This window comes from Protopterus annectens, chromosome 6.part0 (assembly GCF_019279795.1).
Source record: "Protopterus annectens isolate FY-2018-M chromosome 6.part0, PAN1.0, whole genome shotgun sequence".
NCBI lineage: Eukaryota > Metazoa > Chordata > Ceratodontiformes > Protopteridae > Protopterus > Protopterus annectens.
In genome coordinates, this window is record NC_056737.1 from 1,343,662,646 (window position 1) to 1,343,678,834 (window position 16,189).

The window sequence follows — 16,189 nt, forward strand, 5'->3', positions numbered from 1 at the left end:
CTTCTCTAAAAGGACAGTCTGAGTAGTGAAATTAAGATTCGTGGTAAGTCACAGGAATTTACGGGTTCCATGTAACACGATGTAAATCAGAAAAAATAAACAGAGGAGTTTTGCTTCAAGTGTAAACCTGATCCCGCTTGCATTTCGGTAACAAGTAAATGGCATGTGGTTTGGTTGTAATTACCTCTCTTCCAGAAATACCTATGCGGAATTGTGGGCATTGTAGTTTGGGGGGGAAATATGTTTCGGATCATTCCCAGAGTCTAACAAGAAGGCTGCATAACTACAATTCCCAGAATGTACCGCTCTTCAACACCAAGAAAACGATAATAATTAGATTGCGCATGCTTATCCAGACGTGGCAGCAATATTATGGCTCCTTTCAGGCATCACGGTTGGGACGGGAGGTGGAATGTAAAAATGCTGTTCTTCATAGTATTGGTAAGTGCCTGCTTCTTTTGACAGTAGGATTTATCACACTTGGGAGGGGCACGTAGCAGCACTGTGTTGCTGTTGTCTTACTGACTGCATGGGTGTAAAACTGGAAATGAGTAGGTAGGATGTGTGGCAAGTGTGTGTGTATCTATGTATTGTGGCAAATCAGAGTAGCTCAGTCTCTCGCATCAGTCCCTGAACTTCCAACTTTTCGATTGTTATCGTAGTCTTTAAGACTGAGCACGTTGCCTTTGCATGGGTTAATTAGTGTGTTTGGATTTATGCTGGATACTTATTCTGTCTTCACTCAGACACGTTCCCGGCTTTTATTACTAAATGACAGCCTTCGCATTGCGAAATGACTGTAACAACCCAGTAGTGTCCCACTCTGTACTTAATCAGCGGGTCTGCGTATTCTGTGTATGCAATGCTTGTTAAGAGACATAGAAAAGGGAGCACAACACTGTCATTTCAGACACTGACTGATTAGGGTCATTTACTGAACATAAAAGGCAGCGCGCATTCGGATTACTGTGTATAACTTTTAGAATTAGTGTGTGCATGCATTTTAACGTTTCCTGCATACTTATTAGAGTCACAGTGAAAAGGGTTATGAAAAACGGTAGACACAGTCCACAGATCTGTAAAGTACCCCAGTTATGAAGTTGTAAAAGCGATTACCGTAGTTGAAGTTTCAGATGGAGGATTTTAATTGTACTGAGTAGCATTAGCGTCATTACGGTAAGCTTCCAACAGTCTTACAAAGTATTCATTATTGATAGGTTACTATTATGATTGCTGTTGTTGTTAAAATCTTGTTATAGCCTTTGTGCAAATATATGTTTTGGTTTTTATTCCGAGGATCTGCGCGAATATGACATAATTAGATTTTTTTAAATTAAGAAAGCGGATGCATATTTAAAGTACAGCCAGGTATGTTGCTGGTACAGACCTTACCGTGGGTTGAGTTAGTAAAATTATTGAAACCAATGTGAATTGTAAGATAGCACGTGGTTTCTTATGGTTAATATATATGTGACAAATGCCAAGCCTTTCACTTGAAAGCTTTAGGGAGGTGTGGCTTGGATAACGACATAAATCGCTTCTGATACTAGTAAATGTGGGACTCGGAGGCATTGGTTAAACGGCGAGATGTAATAGGAATTTTAAAAAATATATATGAAAATTGCTTTGCTTGTGTCGAGTGGGTTCTATACCCCATCTGTCTTTTCCTACAGAGTTAATTTTTGTACACGTAATGCTTTGTTAGCTTAGTAGTGCAGCCGAAGCAGGATTACTTTGTGGAGTATCCGATAGTATTGTGCTGCGTTTGCTAAGTACACAAGAAAAACTGACTGTTCATTATGGTCTATCTTAATTGGATCCTCCAGACATCTCTTAAGAAAAAAAGTGTCTGTAATGCACAGGAAACCGGTCATTCTTGCCGGAGAACGTCAGTACTGTGCTGATAGACATCTGTGTAATTTGTGTACTCTGGAACATTTTAAAATAAATACAACAGGTGAAGTATGTTTTCCCGACACAATATGAACAGGGAATATTTGCTGATCTTAGACTTGGTCTTGGTGTGACCTAAGGGACAGAGCTGAAGAAGGAACTGTAAACACAACAAAGTATACTTTATCTGTCACTCTTAAAGTATGCAGTTTATTTTGTTGCAAAACATCTAGAAGCGTAGAATTGTGTTGCCTAAAGGAGATATTGGTTATTTATCTTTATGTTTACATTTGTTAACTGGGAATGTCCCAGTGGCGGATCCATAGCCGACACAGAACGGTGAGCTACTGCTGCCAAACATGAATGTCAGTAATCCCACTTCTTGGATAAAACAATGCCACTCATTTTCTTTTCATATTCAGCATATTTAGAAATGTACATATGGAATTATGAACACTGCACTTTACTGCTGACAGCAAGCAAATTTCTTGTAGACATTAAAGGCATGAGAGGAGTCCAAAATGCTAAGCATTACATTTGCTCAAGGTGATAATTCTTGTTTGTCTTCCTCCTGCTCCTGCAGCTTTCCCACACCTTCAAAGTGTAGAACTACAAGAAAGAAGTAATTTTTTTTCTTAACACCTTTATTGAATTATCATTTGTGACATAGGCACATTTACATTTATATAAAAGTAATCCAACTGTATTAATTTAACAAACATTATGCTTCACATATAATGCTATATATCATACGACCTAAACAACATTACATAAATTATTCGGTTCCTGCCTCCCCTTTTTTAAACAAAAACATCTTTATTAACCCATCACTTATGACTTAAGCAGTCATATATATATATATATATATATATATATATATATATATATATATATATATATATATATATGAAAACAAACCACACAGTCCTAGTTTCAAGCATTTTGCATCACAAACCATACTGACACACTCCTGGTTGCAAACCTTATACATCACTTATAATCTACCCAATATTTTCAGTCAAACATTATATAATTCCTGCCTTCTTTTAAACCTCATTCCTCCCCTGTATGTATTGTTCTTACAATTCCCATGTTTTCCTATGTAGTTTGTTTCTACCGCTTTCTAAATATCTCAATTCCAGTTGTTTAATCTCTTACAATATTCACTACTTCTAATGTAGTTGGTGTAGTTTTTAATTTCCATTTTCTAGCGGTTGCTTTTTTGGCAACCACCATAATTAGAGACAGCAAGGGCTTACCATGTTGAAACAATTCTGATTCTGTATCATAGCTCAGAAGCGTCATCTCGCTCGTTGCACCAATTTGCTCACCCAGCATCTCTGACAGTGCATCGCGCAGGGAATCCTTAAAGTCCACCAACTCCCTGCACTCACAGAAAATGTTTACAGTTGTCTCTTTCTTCCCCGTCACATGTCCAACATTTGCTGTCTACCTGACGAAAAATTCTCTGGAGTCTACTTGGGGTTTAAAAATATCTATGTAAACCTTTCCAAGCAAAAATCTTGAATCTTCTAGATTTTGTTGCATGTGTGGGAGACATACATATATCCTCCCATTGTCCTCCCATTGTTTTTGTGAATTGATTATCCAATCTCTCTTCCCAATCCTTTCTACTCTCCTCTGATTCTTATAGTTATCATGCAGTATTTTATATGCTCTACTAATTATTCCTTTTTAATGGCAGCTTCTGTTCTACGTTCTCCTAAAAGCTCTACCAGTGCTGGTCTTTCATTTAGGGCCCCCCCCCATTTCTTTCTCTTTGCCTGTACTCTATCAATCCTTGATAGGGAAGACAGTCTCTAACCTGCAGTCCAAATAAATTCTTGGCATTTTCCCATCTTCCCATTCTATCATCTTTCACTCTAGTTATGTGCTCCCAATACCTTGGCTTCTTTGAAGAAAGAAATAATCTTGACTTAAGCCAGGCAGTGAACTTAGCAAAGAATGTACTAAAATAAGAAATCAGGAGGTCTTGCATGTTTTGAGATGCATTTTAGAGCTTTCCCCCAACTTTTTGAAAACAATGATGGTTTGAACAAAAATCTTATCTAAGGAAGGAAGTTCAGTCTTATTTTCTTTCAAGGAAGAAAAGTTGTATCTCCTGGAAGTAGTGGCTTCCTATCTATTCCCCAAAATGCTACTTCCCTTTCAGTGCAACCTTGTAGTATTATACTGGGGTTAAAATAAAAGAAGTGATGGTCATAATCATGTAGTTCGTCATTGCTGTCATACATACAGTATGCCTTTTGGGGGTAACGGTCAGGAAGCAGACATCTTCTGTGCACCCCTGTAAAGTCAGATTGGGTTAAAAATGAAAAAAAAAGTCAGAGTAGCATATTTAACCTTAATGCTGTTGGATGTATATGCACGGCATGCCTCCTCATCCCTATTCCCAAAAGATAGCTAACTGCGTACAAGTCTGACATCTGATTGTAAGTTAAATGAAAAAAGAAATGCTGATCATGATAATGTTGTCCTGCTTGTGGTTTCTAAACAGTAAATTGCCTCCAGAAAAGCCTTCGTGAACTTCTCTGCAAATCTCTAAGGTCTGATTGTGAGGAAAGTTAAAGAATGAGTGACCTGGCCCACAAATAAGTTGTAGCAACCTTTCAGCACAATGCCTTGTAGGGTTGGTTTTAGACTGTGAGACCTGGAGCAGAGTTTGAAGATGAGACCCCCCACAAGCTTTTATCAGAATCCCCTTATATATCTGGAAGTCTGGGGGTTGCCTGATTCCCAGTTGTACTGAGGGCCTTGATGCTGTGTGATGCCTTTTTCTGACTTATTTTTAAAAGATAGTTGCTTGTTAACTTTTTGTTTTTTACTTTTCTCCAGAAGAGTTGTGTATGTGTTCAGATAAAACTGTTGGTGCCCACACACTGACACTGCTTCTGACAAGCTAAGTCTAACATAAGATGGACACATGCACATGCACACACACAACTTGTATAGTGATGTACACTTCAGAATTTTTTGTGAAATCAAATTAATTCATAAATGTATAAATAACCAAGAAATGTTCAGTAATGTATTTTGGTTTGCCGCTGTCAGAACAGTGCAGTACAACCCATTGCTACCCCATCTACCCTCTCAACTTCTTAACTTAAGAATAAAGAACAAAGATCTAGGATCAGGGACAGATGTATGTATTTATTTATTTATTTTAAACCACTGATTCAGGGATCAGGGACAGATTTATATGTTGCTCTTATACACAAAACTGTTAAAATACCAGCTGTTGTATTAGCAAACACTTTCTGAAGTTTTGAAAGTCTGAAACTCCATGCCAGTCATTATTTAGTGATTACAATCAATAACAATTTGCTAGAAAACTATTTTTAGAAGGAAAAAGACAGAATATGAAGTAAAATTAGAAATAGTGGAGAGAGAATCCATTGTGCGTTCATACATATGCACACAATTGTTACACTTGCAGATACTTGTAGTATGATGGCAAATTGATGTCTGATTGTGATCAAATGAATGAATATGTGCACAATGGCCAAAAATGTATTCCATATAAGTACTTTCAGAATAGTACAGTGCAACCACTCATACCTCCCAACATCTTACCCTAAGAATTGGGGGATAAAACTAAAAATTAATGGAGAACAAAAGCCCAAAAAATAAGGACAGACTTGTAAGTATTACACTTAGAAAGCCATTGCAATAACTGGCTTTGTATGCATTTTCTGAAGGATATGTATATAGTATGAAACTTTGCCAAGTAACTACATTCCATAATGATGTGCCAGAAAAAACACAAATTTTACTAAAAGTAGATCAAAAATGTAAGGCAACAATCGGGGACATTCTGCAAACTCGGGAACAATTGAGTGGTATACTAAAAAAAAAAAGAGGCAAAAATTAGTTGGTGACATGTTAAACCCCCCCCCTCCGAATGACGTGAATACTTGAATTCTCTCTCCTCAATGCACCTCTGCGTGTGTGTTCTATAATTCCTCTGCCAGCAGCAATGGCAGGCAGAAGAGCAAAGTCCATAGAAGACTGATCACAGATATAACCAAACAGTCTGCAACTGCCGCTGGAAGACTTGACTCCAGACCTTGACTGGACTGTCAGGATGAGCTGACCAAGAACTGATCCATACAGTCCAATCACATTTTGCAAGGCCAAAATATCAGACACTTGTTAAAGGGGACAGAAAAAAAAAAAAGGAACATATTTAAGTGGCAGAAGCAACAGTAATAGCAGGCATAAAATAATGATCAACTTCAAGGTCAAGAGAACTGCCTGTCCAAAAATTTTACAATACAGCCTGCAATGTCCAATCCAGAGATGGGAAGTATGACTCTAGAATTTGATTGGACTATCGAGATCCGCTGATGAGGAGCTGTTTGCGAGACCGCACTATGGTGCAGATAAGGGAACATTCCCTTTTCCTCGCTGTAGTGTGGTCTCTGAGTGAGAATATTAAAGCAGGGGGTTGAGGGGGCGAAGCCCCCCTGCATAAACGTAGATTTCTTTTTTTTTTTGTTTGTTTGTTTTTTTTTTTTTTTTTTTTTTTTTTTTGTAACATATATTAACGAAAGCGCTTTCGTTAATATATGTTCGGTGATTATGGATTTGGGACTTTGCACATTTGTGCATAAGTCCTAGAGCTCTCTCTCTCTCTCATTCATATATACATCGTGTGTGTGTGTGTGTGTGTGTGTGTGTGTGTGTGTGTGTGTGTGTGTGTGTGTGTGTGTGTGTGTGTATATATATAAAAACTTCATATACATATTCGCAAATAAATCCGACTGTATAAAATAATGGAGAAGCTTACACTGAATGGGTGTTTGAGCTTTTGTTCTTTATGGATATTAGAACTTCATCAGAATAACCAGGAATTCACATGAAGACACTATATGCAGTACTAAAAAATCATCATGTGACAGTACAGTAACCAATAAGCTGTACATGTTGATATTATCTGTGCACCAATACTAGGTTTAGTACATTTTTTTAAAAGTCCAATAGACTGTAAGAAAATGGAATAAAATTGACTATGTAAAAGTAACTAATGACCATATTTATGAGCATTACGAAACAGTTCATGTTTTCTGTAGAAAAAGCTGTAATAACATCAAACATAAATCATAGTGTATATATATACATAGAATGACATGTACTGATTTAAAAGAAATTGATTAATCATACCATTTAAGAGCGCATTTAATATTATCATTTAATCCAGGGAAAATATCAGCGCCCAGTTAGAATTGCCATTTTAATTCTCTAACTTCTAAGAATAAATCCGGATCTCCAAAAAAAAGGATTTATCTGTTCTAGTACTAAAGATTGGAACTTGTTAAAATTAATACACATGGTGCTATGTTTGGCTAGAGCATTAATGCAATTTTTAGCTCTAATTGCACCTAAATGTTCCTTAATCCTATCAGATAGCTTCCTGGTAGTTTTCCCCACACAGAAGCTGCCACATGCACTACACACACTGGCATACACTAAAAATATTGATTGTCAGTCATATTTGTTATGAAAATTCACCTTTAAACCCACAATGAGTAAAAGTGAAATTAGGACCAGTGAGAATGTAAGGGCAGACTACACAACCATTACAAGTGTACATGCCTGTAGGAGTAATAGGGACACCTGGTGAATTAAAAAAAAATGGTGCGTCTCTATTTTCCAGGTGTTTGCGAATGTTCTTGGATCTATTAAATGAAAAGGAAGGTGTAGTGCCTAAAATCCTAGTGTTCATATGTGTGTCAGATAAGATGTCCTAATTATTAGAAATAATCTGTCTGATCTTAGACATGTCACGTGAAATAGGCAGAGGGAAACTAAATGTTTTATTCATATTAGAAGAGTTATTAGAGTTTGGATGAAACCCATAATGTAGTATAGGGAGATGTCTGCTGTATCTATGAGCTGCCACTTCTTCAAAAATGTTATCCAGTAGCTTAGAAGGGTCGTTTCTAGCTAAAAACATGTGCTTGAGTTAAGTTGCTTGTTTGGCAAATTCTCTGTCATTACTGGTCAGTCTAGAAATCCGTATGAACTGTCCCTTAACAAGGTTCTTCTTCTTCATGAAGACTGGATGCATGCTGGTAAAGTCCAGGAAGTTATTTTTATATATCTCTTTTCTAAACACAGTCGAGGAAACTTCACCATTATGCAAAATATCAATATTAGTATCCAAAAAGGGTATCGATTTACCACAATCAGAGATAACAAGCTTAAGAAATCTTAAACTATCCTGCATGTTTAAAATAAAAGCATTCAAACTATAAATGTTACCTTTCCATGCCAAGAATATATAGTCAATATAACGTTTATATATTAAAACATTCTCAAAGTTAGGTAGGAATCTCCTATGAACTGAGAACTATGTTAGCAAAGGCTGGGGCCGCAGGAATGATTAATAACTACAAAAATATTGAGTATGATGTACTCTATTTGCATGCATGTCTCGCTCATAAAATAGTGCCTTTGGGATGGAGATTTAACAAGTTTCCAAATAATGTCCCAGCTGCATCCAAATTATATGACACCTTGAAGACTGTTTAATGACAGATGCTTACAAACCATTAACATTATCAACCCTGATAATAAAGAGAGAATACAAAAGCTCAAATTGCAAATTGATGCCTTAAACACTGACATCTTACGACATCCAGGCTTTCACTTTTATGAACATTTATATTTATGCATCACTCAGAGAGTTGAAAGACATGTTATGTTATGTCTCATTAATAGAAAGAGACAGAAATTTGACAGATACTGACAGAGACTTGTTCCACTACAACAATCAGTCTGCTTACCCTGTCAAAATGTTTAGAAGCTCTGCGCAGCCATTAGCAAGAAGCTTTGCACAACCTTTTACAAGGAGAGCAAACCATCAGCACATAAACTGTGCACAGCCTTTTGCAGCAAGAACAACTGTACAGTGATGAAACCCTACATCAACGATTTATTATAATTCCACAAGGTTCAATAGAACCAACACAGCAGCTAACCCATGGCATTCTCCAGCCACTAACGGTTATTCTAATCAACCTAACCGTGATGTTAACAAGAAATTTAGGGAAGGTATGAACCATTTTAACCGGGACTTCACAGATCTATCGTCCATCATTACTTAATGATGATTTTGTCTCAGCAACACCCCCATCCCCCAATGAGCAGACTGCTACAGGGAACATCATTTCTACAGCTTCCAATAACCCAGTCTCTCTGTAGAACCCAGCCCCTCATCAGAACTCAATTCAAAGAGACAGCTCCAACAGGAATTTGACTGGCCATGGAGGACTGAGAAACCAAAGAGGTACAAGAGGCAAAGGGCAACTCAGTTTTCCAAATATAGGCTCGCGGATTATCACCAGGAGCTATGTTTGCAAATAGATGATTCCTCTGAGTTCTCTGTTGCCTCGGAAGCCTCTGTATTCTCCACACAAGTCAGGTTTTCATTCTGATTTTCAACATTGTGTTTCTCATGAAGGAGGTACTAATGATACTTGCATTTCTACACTTGGAACAGCTACAAATGAAAATCCTACCTCAGTTTTTGATGCTTATACCTCTGTTAATGATACCTGTACACCTGTTGCTTGTACACCTAATGTCATACAAACAGACATACATGATGTGAATGCACATGTATCTGCTATAGATATGCAAGAAGCAAATATTGATGATACTATAAGGCAAATGAATTTTGCGGTGTTTAATTTATCTAATAGAAATCTTTCTAGTCATCAATTACAAGTGTTACATAAAGGCTTTAACTTAATACGATTTCAAAGGGCCAACCTACCTGATTTACCTTTAGATCTTAGGTTGTTTGCCAGAAAGATTAATTTCATATTATTACATTATGATAAACAAGTACTTAATTCAAACACTAACACTGATAATTATGATACTTCTGATTTATCTTCTGATGAATCTGTCAGTCTCTCACAACTCAAACCCAACAGCTTTAGTAACCTTGTACTCAATAATTCAGTAAAACTTTTTTGAAGGTTTGTGAAAGAAATTTGAGAAGACTTTGTAGCTCAGAGAATACTGACAAATGGCATAATTTCTCTGCATCAGAAAGAAAAGCATTGAATGATCTCACTACAGACAAAACTTGACATATTATGCGCGCAGACAAGGGGACTGGTCTAGTCCTCGTGGACCAAGTTGACTGTTATGAAAATTGAAAGTTCTTTGGTTAATGATGACTTTTTTGAGTTAGTTGATGCAAAAAAACTGTATTTAAACATTTCACTGTAGTTGATTAAACACTGAACCAACTTGAATTACAAAAGTTCATCTCTTTAGATGAGTTTATGTTCATGTCAGTACATCATCCCAACCTGGGTAGGTTATTTGGTATCCCTAAAATCCATAAAAACCAAATTGATCCACCTTTCTGTCTTATAATTTCTAATAAGAAGACCAAGATGGAAAAAATTGCACATTACTTGGACAGGGTTCTTAACCCACTTGTACAAGCTACACTGTACTTTCTAAGGGATTCATGGGCTTTTCTTAATGACCTGTACCAGATTAAAGCACACATCTCTGATTGTATACTTGTTACACTTGATATCGAAGCCCTGTATACTAACATCTCATACACAGAAGGCATGGTACTATTTCAACAATTTCTGGAAAAACATACCACCTTCTCCATGAACAAAGTTCACTCACTTTGTACTTTCATTAAGTTAATACTTAACAACAATTTATTTTTCTTCAATGAAAAAATATATAAGCAAATCAAGGGTGTAGCCATTAGGTCAAATGTGGCCCTAGCCTTTGCTAACATAGTTCTCAGTTCATGGGAGATAGATAATTTACATTTCCTACCTAACTTTGAGAATGTTTTAATATATAAACGCTATATTAACAATATCTTGCATGGAAAGGTGACCTTTATAATTTGAATGCTTTTATTTTAAACCTGCAAGATAGTTTAAGATTTCTTAAGCTTGTTATCTCTGATTGTGGTAAAGCAGTATCCTTTTTGGATACTAAAATTTATATTTTGCATAATGGTGAAGTTTCCTCTACTGTGTTTAGAAAAGAGACGTATAAAAATAACTTCCTGGACTTTACCAGCATGCATCCATTTTTCATGAAGAAGAACCTTGTTAAGGGACAGTTCATACGGATTTCTAGACTGACCAGCAATTACAGAGAATTTGCCAAACAAGCAACCTTACTCGAGCACATTTTTAGCTAGAAACTACCCTTCTAAGCTATTGGATAACATTTTTGAAGAAGTGGCAGCTCATAGATACAGCAGACACCTCCCTATATTACATTATGGGTTTCATCCACACTCTAATAACTCTTCTAATATGACTAAAACATTTAGATGTTCATCGTGTTACACTGCTGCATTCATTACACTTGGGTTATCCTGCCGTCAGGCGGTTCCCCATTCGGCCTGAGTTCCAAAGTCTTGGTCTGGCGTTGGTTGCTGTCGCCTCCTCCCTGACGTCAGTGCGACAGGGGTAAATAAGATGCAGCCGACACCATTTTCTTCAGTCTTTTTTGCCACGCGGCGCCCAAAGCAAAAGCAGTTCGCAAGTGCCGGTTGGCCGTCTCCAGAGATTTTCATTCCGAATCCAGAACCGAAGTCTTCTACAAAGCTAAGTACCCCGTTGGGGAAACTTTTTCTTGCCTCAGACTGATGTCAGTAAAAGTTAATAACTGTATTTCTTGTGGGAAGCAAATACCTCATAAGGATTTCCATTCCTATTGTATCCCATGCCTAGGCCCAGACCACAACATTACTGGTTGTCGGTTTTGTGCTAGGTTTAACAAGCGCACTATTAAACGTCTGTTTGATTTTGCCCGACATTATTTTGGTAGAAAATTCAATTATACCATGCCCTCGGAACTTCCGATGACCGGAATACATAAAAAGAGCAAAGACAAGGATAGGCATCTGAGGCCCAAAATGGAAGACTAAGCCTCTTCTAGGCCAGTCACCGGTTCTCCGGTTTTCAGAGAGGCGCCTTCGCAGCCCCTGACTACCACTTCTGTAGAACCACAGGCCGCCTCTGACTCCCACGTGGAGATGGCTGGGCCTTCAGACACACAAGTTATTCAGCCTACCGAAACTAACCCTTCAGAGGGATCTGGAGTAGCTGAGCTACCCGCAGCTTCAGATGGTGTTTTCAGACCTACTCAGTTAAGCATTAAACCCTCTAAGTCTAAGCCACCTTTAAAAACAAAGAAACAAATACAGCATTCTCCTGGACAGGCCTCCATGCCTAAGAAACAAATGCTCAAAATGGCCGAAGATCTAATCACTCTGATCAGGGGGCCCATCCTCCTCCTGATAAAAGGCCTAGACAGGATGCAGACTATGACTCATCCAACCAGGTCTCCATCTCTTCAGATTCATCCTCAGACCTAGGATATTCTTTACTCCCTTATGAGGATTCTGATGCTGAGGAGTCAATTCCATCAGCCTCTCCGCCTGAGGACTACTCCTTTGGGGAAACCTTACATACCATGAGGGAGCATTTCCATTGAGAAGGCCAGGGTTACTCAGAATCCAAGAAAAGGCTCAGAGACTTCCTTTTATTACCTCAACACAGACCCCTTGCTATTCCGCCAGTATTAGATATTGTGGATGATGTGTATACTGAATCCAGCTTAAATCCTGATTCCTTACCTCCAGCCCCAGTTAAACCTGACAGATACTACAGATTCCCTTACTCACACAACTTTGTGTATAAAAGCCCTGTTGCTGACCCTGAAACTATTTCTCAGGGACCCAAAGGGGTTAAGGCATCATCAGCCAAGAATCCAGTTCCCTCTGACAGAGATTCCAGAGCATTAGACAGATGGGGAAAGAAAGTATATACGTCTGTAACTTTAGCAATGAGAGCCTTAAATTGCCAGTTTCACATGCTAAAATATCAGCAATTTCTGATGTCTCAATTGAAACAAAAAATGCTTCCAGATTCAGATCCTCCTAATTTTAAAGAAATGCAGGATTTATTGCATGCAGCCGAACAAGTGGGAAAACATACTTTGCAATGTGGTTTTGATTCTTTAGAGGCCTCTTGTAGAGCAGCAGTTACAGGCTCTATCATTAGAAGACATGCTTGGTTAAAAGAACATACGTTACCAGTTCATGTTAAAGCAAAATTATTGGATGCACCTTTGCAGCAGGATGTGTTATTTGGAGTTAAGGCAGAAGAGCTATTAAAGAAAATGGAGGATAAGGTAAAATCTATGCAAAGGGTGAAGGATTTCTTGCAGGTTCAGCCTCCTCGATTTAGCAGAAATTGGCCAACTAAGAATTGGTCCTTTCCAGTTACAGACAGACCTCAAAGGGGCAGATACAGACGTCCAAGAGGTAGAGGTCAACCACAAGGTCCTTACAGGCCTCGACAATGGGTTGCATCAGGCCAGAAAGAAGGGGAAGACAGGCTCCAACCATATAAAAAGCAGCCCCAATGACTTCCCACTACAGCTGCCAAACAGCTCTCTCTCTTGGCAGCCCCCTTGGGAGGAAAACTGGCACTTTTCTATCACAATTGGCATATGATCACCAAAGACAAATGGGTTCTCAACATTGTATGTCAAGGTTACAGGTTCCACTTTCACACTCTGCCAAGGTTAAAAGGAATGCCAAATCTTCCACCAAATCAATGGGCAGAGGCTCAAAAACAAATTACAGCACTCCTGAATATAAGAGCTATTCAAAAGGTACCACCACAGGAGCAAGGACAAGGATTTTACTCAAGACTCTTTCTGGTTCCCAGAAAGGACAAAGCCTGTAGGCCCATTCTGGATCTTTCTTCTCTAAACATTTACCTGGATGTTCCGAAATTCAAAATTGATACTACAGCAGCTTCTTCCCATGCTGGGCAAGAAAGCTTGGCTCGTGACCTTGGACCTCATCAGACAAAACTGCAGAAGACCCCTCAGATTCATAGCTGGTTCAATGCACTATCAATTCTCTGCACTGCCCTTTGGCTTATCTACTGCGCCCAGGGTCTTCACAAAGTGCCTGACACCAGTAATTGCATTTTGCAGACGGAAAGGAATTCAGATTTATCCGTACCTGGACGACTGCCTGAATCAAGCAGAGAGCAAAGACATTCTTCTAAAGCATCTGGCATTTGTAAAAAAGGTATTAAGTTGCCTGGGGTGCACAGTAAACTAAAAGAAATCAAAACTAGTGCCCTCACGAGATAATATTCCTGGGTGCCAGCTTGAACACAACGGCCCAGATGGCTTATCTCATGCCAGACGAGCAAGGACAACTGACTCAGTACTTTCAATTGAAGGCAGCAAAGACCCAACTCCCTGCAAGAAAAATTCTGCAGGCCTTGGGTTACATGGCATCTTGCATACTACTAATTCCATATGCCAGACTGCATATGAGGAAACTACAATGGTACCTAAAGAATGTATGGTCTCAACACTGTCAAAGTTTGGAAACAGTTGTGCCACTAATTCCTTGCCTTCAACAGGAGTTTCGATGGTGGGCTGAAGCTTGTCACCTCAACAAGGGACTGCCTTTTACTCAACCCACAGCCAGGCAAACACTGACAACAGATGCATCTGATTATGCCTGGGGAGCACACATGGCAGGCAAATGTATTCAGGGCAAGTGGCCCGCAGAACAAAGGCATCTTCACATCAATCAAAAAGATGCTAGCTGTACAAAATGCCCTTATAGCTTTCAGGGACCTGCTGCATCCAGGACAACTACTTTTAAAGGCAGACAGCACCACAGTTATGTGGTACATAAACAAGCAAGGGGGCACTCACTCCTACCCCCTCTGCAGACAAGCCATGACCTTGTGGAACACAGCTCTAATCTATCAAGTTCATCTGCAAGCACAATTCCTGTCAGGAGAGAAAAACACACAATGGCAGACGACTTAAGCAGAAACATCATGGATCCCCACGAATGGGAATTGAATCCACAAATATTCAGAATGATAACACAGAAATGGTGGAGCCCGGACATAGATCTGTTTGCATCTCCAATGAACTGCCAGCTACAGAAATTCTGCACAAGGAGTTACCATCCACAAGCATGGAAAGTGGATGCCCTCTTATTCAGCTGGAAAAACCTACAAGTATACACTTTCCCACCACTACCTCTCCTGCCAAAGGTACTCATAAAAGCCAGGCAAGAAGAGCCAAAGATGATCCTGATTGCACCAGACTGGCCACGCCAGCACTGGTACCCAATCTTAAAGAACTTAGCACAGGGACCACCCTGGATTTTGCCTCAAATCCCACATCTGCTGACTCAGCACAACAATCCGATACTACACAGCCAGCTAAAGAAGTTAAACGTAGCTGCATGGAAGATTCCTTAGTCAAGCAAGCAATGCCTCTCTCCAAAGCTGTTATGGATGTTATTCTGGAGGCCAGAAGGCCTAGTACCAGGAAAGCCTATTTGGATAAATGGAAGAGATTCTGTGCCTGGAACCAGGCTCACAGCCTTGACCCTCTTGTCCCAAACATTCCTCAGATACTACAATATTTAACTGAGATGCTGGACAAAGGCCTCTCCTTCTCATCCATCAAGATCCACGCCTCTGCCATCTCTGCACATTACAACACGGATCCACCAATTTTCTCTAATCCTTTGCTAAGGCAGTACCTCAGAGGGGCTAAAAACACAAGACTGCCCCGTAGAGCACCTACTCCAACTTGGGACCTCAACTTTGTTGTGGAAAAATTAACTTTACCACCTTTTGAGCCAGCTAACACAGCAGAATTAAAATAGATCTCCTGGAAAACTGCTCTGCTCTGCTCCTGCCAATAACATCAGCACAAAAAGTTTCAGAATTACAGGCACTAATGGCAGTGGAACCTTTCCTCATTTTCCACCAGGGCAGGGTGTCTTTAAGAACTAACCCTACGTTTATGCCAAAGGTGGTATCCAGTGTGGCTCTAAACCAAACTATTCACTTGCCAACTTTTTATCCAAAACCACAGAATAAAGGGGAGAGACTACTGCATTCTTTGGACATTCACAGGCAGTTACACTTCTACCTGGACAAAACCAAAGCTTTCAGAAAATCTGAGCAATTATTGGTAGCATATGCTGCAGGAGCACAGGGAAAAGCCATTTCAAAACAGACTATTTCAAAATGGATAGGACATTGTATATGTTTCTGCTGTACACACCATGGGAAACTTGTACCTAGCAGCATTAGATCTCACTCCACCAGGGCAACAGCCACTTCAACTGCCTACCTCAGAGGAGTACCTACCAAGGATATTTTGGAAGCAGCAACTTGGAGTTCTGTGCATACCTTCACCAAGC

The 16,189-nt window shown here is 39.2% G+C and overlaps 1 protein-coding gene across 2 annotated transcripts in view; it reads left to right on the forward strand.

Moving 5' to 3' along the window:
* Positions 1–329: 329 nt before the first annotated feature.
* Positions 330–16,189, forward strand: part of PDIA5 (protein disulfide isomerase family A member 5) — a 2,083,676-nt gene continuing 2,067,816 nt past the window's right edge. For both annotated transcript variants that reach the window (XM_044074910.1, XM_044074911.1), the window contains exon 1: positions 330–441. In XM_044074910.1, the coding sequence (XP_043930845.1) occupies positions 373–441 (69 nt within the window). In that variant the 5' untranslated portion in view covers positions 330–372. The remainder of the gene's footprint in view (positions 442–16,189) is intronic.